Source organism: Octodon degus, unplaced genomic scaffold (genome assembly GCF_000260255.1).
Source record: "Octodon degus isolate 3935 unplaced genomic scaffold, OctDeg1.0 scaffold00002, whole genome shotgun sequence".
Classification (NCBI taxonomy): domain Eukaryota; kingdom Metazoa; phylum Chordata; class Mammalia; order Rodentia; family Octodontidae; genus Octodon; species Octodon degus.
Window position 1 is genome coordinate 27,575,446 of NW_004524578.1, and position 11,325 is coordinate 27,586,770.

The following is an 11,325-nucleotide window of genomic DNA, read 5'->3' on the forward strand; positions in this document are numbered from 1 at the left end:
AAATCTAACCTCCCCCCTCCAAAAAAAAAAAAAAAAAAATTCTGTACAGAGTGGCACTATTCACCCTGCAACAACCATTTGAAAAACCAAAGCACAAACTTACTCAGAGAAAGTTAGGGATTTTAAGGGCATGGAGATTCCAAACTCAATGCACAGGAGTTGTTAATGGTATGTAAAACAAGAAAGGGGAAAGCCAGAGGATGAACTGGGATTTACTTCTGAACTTGAAGCCTAACATTCAGAATGAGTCAAGTTCAAATAAAAATAAACATCAGTCCCCTTTAGCCTTGCCTGCCTGGATCTCTTCTGCTCCTGGTGGCCGGAACGATGGGTAGAGCAGCTCTCTAGTAGGCGGGCAGGCAAGGGGTGCCAGGGGTGCCAGGACCATTCCGGGGCCACACAAGACACCAGAAGTTTCCCTGGGTCAGCCAGGCATGGCCAGCTTATGATTTATTTCCACGGGAGGATCCGCTGCTGGTTTCTGAGCCAGCCTCACCAGTAGGTGCAAGAACCCTGAGCAGGGCCAACCTCTGGCCCTGATGGAGTTTGTGTGCAGCACAAGTGGTGGTCAGAAGCCTGAATTCCAAGTGCAGGTTGAACAGCCAGTACAAGAAGCCACAGAAGTTGAGGTGCTGCTCTCCTGCTCGTATTTCAGCTGATACCAACTGTCAATATAGTTACAATAGGAAAGTGCCTCTAACGAGGTGAGATACCCTTAAGTGTACCTGGAGTGGTTTTTAAAAAAAAAAAAAAAGTGAACGTTGTTGGATGGCATTTGACCATCCAACAAAAAGGCAGGGATCCTCTACAGAAGAGCAACTCGAATCTTAGTAAGCAATGTGACAAGTTTCAACTTGCTTGGGGCAGTCAGTCTGAGCTCCTGTTTAGAGGAGAATTTTAGAGAGGCATAAATGATGGATCATGAGCAAAGCATTAACACGAAATTTTGTTTCAAACTGCAAGAAAGCGCTAAAGAAATACAGAAAATGTTTAAATTAGGTATGGCAATGCTGCAGCAAGCGGGAAGATGGTTTACAAGTGGTCTGAGGAATTTCACAAGGGTTGTGTATCTGTTAAAGATAAGGAGAGATATGGATGTCCTTCAGCATCAAAAAACAGAGAATGCTGAAAGAGAGAGCAAAATGATTTGACCAAACAAGCAATTGACTATTAAGAAAATTTCTAAAGATCTGAACATCTCTTCTGTACCATACAAAGCAAGTTAATGATAAAATTAAACATGAGGTGAGTCCACAATGTATCCATACACAACCACAGGAGTTAAGAGCAGTGGAGACAGCTCAGGTGGTGACAGGGCAATGTTTCCCCTTCATAACTCTTACTGAGGTAGGTACTGTTCTACCATGTTAGGGACCAAGAGTTAGGAGGGAACTCAGGTTCCCACTACCTATGAGTAGCTGGGAACAAGGAGCCCCAGATTTGTAACTTTGTAGCTATGCGAGTAGCGCTATGCCTTGACATTTAATGTGTCTAAATAGCAGTAAAAACTATTTATAAAGATTAATAATAAAAAAAGATTAATCCATTAGTTCAGGGGAAGCAAAACCACAGAGCTGTTAAGAATATAAACTCTAGGACTGGGGAAATAGCTCTGCAGTCTGAGTGCCTGCCTGGCAAGCACAAAGACCTGCATTCAATCCCTGGTACCACATGGCATGCCAGCCACTGAAACTGGGCATGGTGGTACATGCCAGCAATCCCAGCACTGGGGAAGCTGAGACAGGAGAATCACTATGACTCCGAGCTGCAAAGTGAGACCCGGTACCAAATAAAAAGAAAATTTTAAAACACATTTTAAACTTAAAAAGAAAAAGAATATAAACTCTTCATAGTATTTAATTGCATTGAACCTAGTTTCCCAAACTTTGGACCAAAAGGAACATCTGTGAGCCTGTTGTTTTTGTTTTTGTTTTTTTTTTTTTTGGGTAGAACCAGGGATTGAACTCAGGCCTTTGTGCTTGCCAGGGAAGCACTTATTCCACTGAACCATCTCCCTGGCCCCAAGCCTGTTAATTTTTTAAATGTATGCGGTATATAATAAACTGTGAAAAGGATTTAAGCAACATAGTAGATAACAGCATGTTAAGTATCAGAGGTGACAGTTTCATGTCAGAAGAAATGCAAGACTGGAAAGATGCCCAAAGCCCACAAGTTCATTTCTTGTACTTTTTCACATGTCTAGCAATTTGACTTTTTTTCATTAACATGTATGCCAATTACATATAATGCATTTTTCAGAAATTTTAAATAAATGTCTATTTGGTATAAAAATATTACAATTAAGAAATAAACATTTACAAGTCAAAACAAAAAACCTAAAGCCTATCAAAAGATGAATACAGGTAATATGATAACAGTTGAGCGAACTTAATACTAAACTTTTTTTTTTTTGAGCCAAGGTCTTGTTTTATAGTCCAGGCTGGCTTTGAACTAATAATCTTCCTGCCAGGCTTCTTTGTATGGGATTATAGGTGTGTACCATCAATGCCCAGCAGAAATCAAAAACTCTGACTTTCAACAAGCCAAAAACACTTTTGCATTCTGGAGCATTTCAGATTCTGGAGCTTTTCACATCAAGAATGTTCACAGTGAAGTCTATGAAAGTATTCAAAAGTTAGAAACTCCAAAATCTCAAACACAGGGCTGGGGATATAGCTCAGCAGCATAAGTGCCTGCCTAGCAAGCACAAGGTCCTCAGTTCAATTTCCAGTACCGCAACTTCAGATAAAGGATACTGTGTGTGTGTGTGTGTGTGCGCGCGCGCGCGCGTGCACATGCGTGGTGTACTATTCAGCCTTCAAAAAGAAAATCCTGTAAGTTTTAACAACATGGATGAACCTGGAGAATATTATTGTTCATGAAATAAGGACAATAGGGCTGGTGAGATGGCTCAGTGGTCTAAAGCACCTACTTAGAACAAGCTTACAAAGCACAGGGAAAACAGTTCAATCCCCCAGCACCACATGCCAGCCAGCCCCGCCCCCTGGTGGGCTGAGCTGCCCACACACACACACACACACACACACACATAAATAAATAAAATTTAAAAAAAAAAGAAATAAGGACAATACAGAAAGACAATACAAGCAACTGCAAATGAAGTGCTACTCATAAAGTATTCCTGGTGTTGAGCAGGGGAGATGGGGAGATACTGCCCCTAAGTAAAAAATTTCAATTATACCAGGTAAGTTGGTTTTTTTAAGAAATATTACATCATGCTATTTTCATATATAATAATCTTCAGCTTTTTTAAGCTGGGCAATTTAAATTTATTTTTAATCTACTTTGTGCCTCATATGGGTAAATTTTGTTATGACTTTTCTTCCTCAATCATTAATTGTCTATATATATGACCAAGAAACATTCTACATGAAAATAAATAAAAGGTCTCATTTGCCTACAATTCTGGATCCTGAGCCCAAATGACAATATACAAAAATAAATTGTATTTCACAGAACATAAATACAGTTTTTATCTATTTTAATACAGTTTTATAGATACCAACAGCTACAGCATTTTCAGGACCAATATATTAAATCCAAAATCTAGCCTATCTCAATCTTCCTTTCATTTTTAAGAACAAAAAAGTAATTACCTACCTTTCAGAAAGCTCTTGCTTCAACTGAGGAACTTCAAGTGTTGAATCAGTATCCACAAAACCAAGAAAGTCTTGCTTTATGTTAAGGGGAGGCTTCTCCAAACCCTTGCCTGACGTTTCATGATCCCTTGACATAGGATCAAAATCACTTGGATCTATTTCTGATCCTTCACCTTCTGTAAGACGGACCCGATGACCAGGAGAACCATTAATGCTACTGCCTTCTTGATCAGAGCTGTTCTTTTGTTTTCCATCTCTGAGGGGCTTATTGTTTAGTCCATCATCCCGAAAACCTTTGGCAAATGGATTGTAATCGATTTTCAGTTGGGTAATCTGAGTGTTCTGATAGGCTGTTACTGCAAAGAATTCAGTCTGTGGGAAGGTAAAAGTGTGGACCCCAGGCCCATTTAATTGTATCACTTCTGTAGCCTTTTCTGCAGGCACCAAATGAAGCCTTGGCAGGTAGCGATGCATAGAATGCAAGATAATATGCCCTTCTTGGTCCAATGTATTGTTGGTAAGTTTGAGTTTATAAAAAGATACTGGTTGATGCATCCAATAATGACCAGTGGAAGGAGATTCTGGATGGATGAAAACTCTTCCCAAAACATGGGGCTCAGCCTTCCCACTGGGTTCCCACCAACGACCATTCCATTTATAGCGATGGTTATCCACAGGAGATATATCCATGACAAGGATATACTTTAAATTTGTATCTAAACCTGTTATCCAATAACGACAATAAGGAAACATGCGTCTTCCCTGCTTGGTCAGAATCATTTCTGTGCTTCGATTATGGAACTCATTCCACATACTATTATTATCAAGAGTGACAGTAATTCTTCCCACAGTACAATCAGCTGGAAGGCAAATTTTCCCTTTAGATTTTCCTGGTGATGACACGCTACTAGCCAAAGCACAAGCATCCTGATTGGTAACCAAAATTCCTTGATCAGTTTTGCCATTTCCTGGTTGTTTTAGGATGACAAAGAAGGTAGGTGCTGCTCCTCCCACTGTCCCACCATCTTGATTAGCCAATATAATCTGTTTCTCCTCCATGATTCCAGTGAGAAACTCAGTAGTGAGATAAATGTAGTCACCACATAGTCACAAGGGCCTTCCTATCCTACAAACAAGCAAAAACAAAATCTTTAATGAATATTTTACTTAAAAACTACCAAAGTGAGTCATTCCCAAATTTTCTAAATTCTTCTAAAACAATCCATATACCTTTCTTTCAATCACTTAAAGATCTTCATTATGCACTATCCAATCATTCTAATATATTTTTTCTGGTTTGCTTTGGGGGGGGGGGTTATTTTGTTCATTTGGTTTTTTTGAGACAAGGTCTTGATACATAGTTCTGACTGGCCTTCAAGTCACTGTGGAGCCCAAGCTGGCCTCAAATTTGTGATGACCCTCCTGCCTTGGCCTCCTGAGTGCTGAGCAGCACAGGTGTGTGTCACCACACCCAGCTCCATTGTAATCATTTTTAACTGCACTTTAAGTAGTCACAACACTAAAACTCCAAAAAGTCACTATAAAATCTTATAATTTCACATAAAAAAACAACAGTTTAGTGATTTTAGAAAATCCATATGAAAAAAATAAAATTTAAAGCAGTAACCTGCACATTAAAAAAAGGATTCCAACACTTCATAAATTTGCCAAAGATTCCTTTACATAGCCGAATGCTTTGGGAGTAGGTGAAAAACAAAATCCCACTTCATTCTAAATAGTAACTGTTCAGAAATATTTCTTGGGTTTTTTCAGTAGGTGGTTTTTTTGGAATGGAGACTCAAACTCTAGACCTTGTACTTGCCAGACAGACACTGCACCACTAAGCTAAACCCTAGGCCTCTAGAATTATTTCTTTATATGGTACTGACGTGCTCTCATAAATAGGTGAAAAACTACCTGATTAATGTGTGATGCTAAATAACTGAGACTCACTGGGAAAAACATAATCTTATACTTTTAAAAATTCTAGACATGTTATGATTTGGTTTGTTTTTTGTTTGGTTTTCTTTTGTTTTAGTCTTTTTGAGACAGGGTGTCACTATGCAGTTCAGGCTGACCTTGGGCTCACTTTGTAGTCCAGGCTGGTCTCAAACTCCCAAGTATCACTCCCCCAACCCCACCCCCAGCGCTAAGGATTACATGCCCAGCGTAACTTTTCTTTTTAAAGAAATCAACTTTTTTATTTTTTTTTTTTTTTTAGTAAGACATAAAACCAAAAGCCAATAAAAATAAAAAGACTTGGGGGGGGGCTGGAGAGATGGCTCAGTGGTCTAAAGCACCTACTTGGAACAAGCTTAGCAAAGAAAGCATCAGGGACCGCGGTTCGATCCCCCAGCACCACATGCCAGCCAGCCCCGCCCCCTGGTGGGCTGAGCTGGCCACACACACACACACCCAGCCCCGCCCCCTGGTGGGCTGAGCTGGCCACACACACACACACCACTCTCTCTCTCTCTCTCTCTCTCTCTCTCTCTCATAAATAAATAAATAAAATAAAATTTAAAAAAAAAAAAAAAAGACTTGGGGAAGGGAATCATACTCCACTATATCTCCTCTTTTGTATTACTATGTGACAGTCTCACTAAGCTGCTAAATTCCCCTGGCCGGGATTGAATTTGCAATTGTGCCTCAGTCTTTTTTTTTTTTTAATTTTATTTATTTTGTGTGTGTGTGTGGCCAGCTCAGCCCACTAGGGGGCGGGGCTGGCTGGCATGTGGTGCTGGGGATTGAACCGCGGTCCCTGCGCTTTGCTTAGCTTAGCTTGTTCTAAGTAGGTGCTTTAGACCACTGAGCCATGTCACCAGCCCTGTGCCTCAGTCTTTCAGGCTAGTTTTACTAGCATGCATCAGTATACCCAGCTACAAAAAAAACTTTTTCCAATGCTGGGGATTGAACCTAGGGCTGCATATACTAGGCAAGTGCTCCACCCCTAAGCTACATCCCCAGCCCTATAAAAAATTATTTTTAATTTTTATTTGATACAGGGTCTTGCTATGCAGTTCAGACTCAGTGATCCTCCTGTCTCAACCTCCCCAACACTGCGATTACAGGCCTGCGCCACCACACCTGGTTTCATGGGTGGCATAGTACACCCGGATTTCTGAAGCCAACACAGCATGCAGTACTGAGGATTGAACTTTGGTCCTTGCACCTGCCGGGCAGGCACTTAGATTACCAAGCTATCTTTTCCCCAGCCCCTACAAGAAAATTTTGATAAATTCTTTTTTTTTTGGTACCAGGAATCAAACTCAGGACCTTGTACTTGCCAGGCAGATGTTACACCACTGAGCCAAGGGTATCCAGCCCCTCGATGAATTCATTAGGTAAATGCTTTAAATCTGACCAAAAATTAAGCAAGATTAAAAAGCAACTAATTAGCAAGCAAAAGTCACATGTCAGCTTCCATCATAAGGAACTTATTCCTGTAATGCAAAATCTTTCAGGGATGGAGATGCAGGGCTTGCTTGGCATGCACAAGGTCGTGGGTTCAATCCACAGTACTGGAAGGGGAAAAAGCAAAAGCTTTCTTACAGGTCAACAAGACCAAATAACTAAAAAAAAAAAAAAAAAGAAAAGAAAAATGGTGAAAAACAGGAAGAGTGGCTAAAAAAATACACAGCTTCAAAATAAGAGAAATGTAGGGTCTGGGGATATATAGCTTAATAGCACAACACCTGCCTAGGCGGTCATGAGTTTGGAGTTGGGGGGGATATGTAAATTGCGCTAGGGATGTAGTTCAGCTGATAGAGTGCTTTGCCTACCATGTGCCAGGCCCTGAGTTTAATCCCCAAAACAGAGGTGCAAAAACAGAAATGTGAATTAATACCATTCTGAAATAGTACTTTTTCTTTATCATACTGGCAAAAAATCAAAGACTGGTAGTTAAAAAGGGTATAGGCCAAACCAGCATTATCATCTAACCAGTAGCTGGGAGTCTAACATGACAGGTCAATTTGACCTAAGAGAGAGGTCAATTTGAAAATTAAAACTACAAAAACATATATCTATGACACAGCAGTTCTCCAAGACTTTTATCTTAAATATATTCACACCTATGACAAATCATATACATACAAGATCATTCCATGATTCCCATTTATAAAACCAAAAGATGGAAGCTGAGGTTGCACTATGACTAGAAACTGATTAAACAAATGCTATATCCATAAAGTGGAATTCTGTGTAAGTATAAGACAATGCATTAACTTTACAGGTGCATATAAATATTATCTATAAATATTTTAAGGGTGAAGTGCTCAAAATAGTCCATAGATCTAGTTTTTTACACACTTGATCCTTTTTTTGCTTTCTAGTGTGGAATAAGGTGCTATTTAACTTTGTTCTTCCATAGTTAATATTTTTTATGTATATGCTTTAATGATTTTTTTCTTTAAATTAGTTTTGGACAATTTTTTTTTTTTTTTTTTTTTTTGTGGAACCGGGGATTGAACTCAGGGCCTTGGGCTTGCCAGGCAAGCGCTTATTCCACTGAGTCATCTCCCCGGCCCCTGGACAATTTCATTTTTGTGTATCTTGGTATGATTTAAATTTCTTGTGCAAAAGGTTCATTTTTCTTGGAAGTATGGTATTATAAGTTGAACTAAATTCAGAAATTTTATTTTTTTTCAGAAATTTTAAATCTTTAAATATTTATTGCCTACTCCTATCTACTTTGAGAATTCTAATTACATAAATATAAGTTTCTTGGTTTTGTTTTGTTTTTTTTTTTTTTTTGGCGGAACCGGGGATTGAACTCTGATCCTTGCATTTGCTAGTCAAGCGCTTACCCTACTGAGCCATCTCCCCAGCCCCTAGTTTCTCGGTTTTGACAGTGAAAAATAATAAATAAGTCATAGATTACTCAGGCTTCTTACAAAATAATTGTTTTCCAAGCCAAAGAACAAATACTACCTGTTTGAAACAAACTAACATAAGGAAAACAGAAAAGGAACTGGTAATATTGGTTATGTCCAAGGCAAACAGGCAGCTTCATAAATAGTCTTTGACATGTTATAAGTTTCTACCTTGTGAACATACAACCTACTCAAAAACAAGTTAAAATCAGTTGCTCTTTTTAGGGTGCTGGGGACTAAACCTAAGGCCTTTACAGGGAATCTATATTATCAGCCTTTCTTATTTTTTGAGACACAATCTCACTTAAATTGTCCAGGTGGAACTTGTACTTAGGATCCCCTTGCCCCTGCCTCCCAGAGTGCTGGAATTACAGAGTGCTCCACCATGCCCATTTTAGAAGGATTTTTTTTTGGGGGGGGTGGGTGCTGGCTCAGGATGCCTTAAGGAAAGGTCTGGCAAGGCATGAGGATCTGAGGACCAAACCACAGTATCCTGCCACTAACTGGATTTACAATAAGCAGGTACTTAAACAACTGAGCTAACGGGTAAACCCACACCATGTCCAGTTTTAGTTAATTTTTGTTTTTGTTTTAAAGGCCATAAATCTAATGCCTTGTAAATCTAAAACTTATTCAAAAAATAAAGTTAAGGGCTAAGAATGTAGCTCAGCTGTGCAGTGCCTGTCTAGCAGGGGCAAGGCCCTGAGTTTGATTTCTGGCACCAAAAAAGAAAACAGAAAAGTAAAACCTGGCATGGTGGCACACACATCAGGAGGCTAGAGCAGGAGGATCATCATGAGTTCAAGGGTAGCCTGGGCTACAGAGTAAGGTCAAGAGCACCCTTACTACACAGTGAGACCCTGGAACGGGAGAATGAGAAATGGACAGAAAGGGAGAGGGAAGAGGAGAAAGAGGGGAGGTAAGAAAGGGAAAGGGAGGGAAGGGGAAAAGTGAAAAAAAACAAAAAACAAAAAAAAAAACCTATATATTATTTATATGAAATAGACAAGATACACAAATCTTCATAAAAGACCTAGAGAAAGTACATTAGTGTTGACAGGAGACTGGAGGGAAAATTTGGACAGTGCTTCTTCCAGTACTTCTTCCTTTTTTGTTTCCTGGCTTTATGCTCTTTTTCAATGTTTAGGATTAAATCCAGGGCACAATGGGCTTCATCCCCCAGCCTTTTTAAAATTTTATTTTGAAATAATGTCCAAATAAATTGCTCAGATTGTCCCCAGGCTATGGTCCTCCTGATTCAGCCTCCAAAATTAGCTGGGATTATAGATGTTTCACCACCACACTTTGTGATACATATAGTACTTTTGAATGGTAAAACTTTGTTATGTGAATTATGCCTCAAAAAACTTAAAGAAATCCGAGTGTTAAACTCAAATGAACTGACCTAATGTCACAGGCCTATCACCATCAATTAATTTACCTCCAATTAATTGTTTTTTGTTGTTGGAGGGGTTAAAACAAGATTTCACTATGTAGGTGAGATTGGCCTTCAACTCACTATGTAGTCCAGGCTGGTCTCAAACGTGGTGATTATCCTGCCTCAGCCTCCCAAATGCTAGAATCACAGGTATCACCACCACACTAGGCTCTCCAATTAGTTTTTATACAATAATACTACATCACAACTTCTATGTAGGTGGGTCACTAATTTCAATAAATCACATTCAGCCATTTATTAGACTTTTTATCTAATTTTACCTTCCATCAGAGCTACTGGCAGGTAACAAAAGCACTCCATCTGAAATTTAGTTTTACAGAATTGACCAATTTGAGAGTCTGGAAAGAAGAGCTCCAAAACTTTAAACACTGATCAGCCAGAGGATAACATTAAAAAAAAAAAAATTAAGACTACAGAGCTGGGTGTGGTAACCCTCACCTGTAATCCCAGCACTCCTGGTGACTGAATCACCAGCCTCAGCTGAAGAGGGAGTTCAAAGCCAACTTGAATTGTATAGTGAAACCCTGTCTCAAAAAACAACACAACTACAAAATAATGAAGACTTCACAGGAAAGGAAAGGAGTGATAAAAAGAATTAATATCTGTCATGTACATCTACCAACTCTCCACAACAAATGCAATCATTAAGCACTGCAAACATGTACTGTGCTAATAAATTAGAAAAAGACTTCAAAACATTGGCTATTGTTTCATACTATAACTTACTTCCTGAGAGTAAAACAATGTCCAGGAAAGGAGAGGAAATCTCTGATTTGGGAGTGGGAGTTTCTTTGTTTTACAGTGCTGAGGACAGAACCCAGGACCTTAAGCATTCTAGACAAGCATTCTACCACCTGGCTATATCCTCAGCCCCTGGAATTAATTTTGAAAAGGTAAGATTTAGGGTGATTCTTTTCATAAACTATCTCAATATGGAAAATAGCTTTTATAAATGGAGAGGGGAGGAGGGGCTGAAGAGAGGGCTGGGGAATGCAAGGGGAATTAAATCATGTACAGGTACAAATTCTTTATATCAAATGTGATCATTATATATATCTAAAATGTACCAATAGAATCTGATTGGAAAAAAACTGCCTCAGGCTTTTTTAGTCATTGACTATTCTTTAAAAGTAATGTGCCCAGTTAGGCAATATATATTAAGAAATTGGCAGAACAAAACCAAACATATTAATCACCAGGCTTGGGCCAGGGAGATGGCTCAGTAGGATAAGCACTTCCCTGGCAAACACAAAGGCCTGAGTTCAATCCCCAGTCCTGCAAAAAAAAAAAAAAAAAAAAAAAACCCTGAAAATTATCACACAGATCTTTCACTCCAGGCTCTTGCTAGGGCAGTGTGGGCATGTGTTATTTA

The 11,325-nt window shown here is 39.2% G+C and overlaps 1 protein-coding gene across 15 annotated transcripts in view; it reads right to left on the minus strand.

Moving 5' to 3' along the window:
* Mga (MGA, MAX dimerization protein) overlaps positions 1–11,325 on the minus strand; it is a 168,699-nt gene that overhangs the window by 97,958 nt on the left and 59,416 nt on the right. For all 15 annotated transcript variants that reach the window (XM_023711285.1, XM_023711302.1, XM_023711299.1 and 12 more), the window contains exon 2: positions 3,622–4,746. In XM_023711285.1, coding sequence (XP_023567053.1) covers positions 3,622–4,679 — 1,058 coding nt within the window. In that variant the 5' untranslated portion in view covers positions 4,680–4,746. The remainder of the gene's footprint in view (positions 1–3,621; positions 4,747–11,325) is intronic.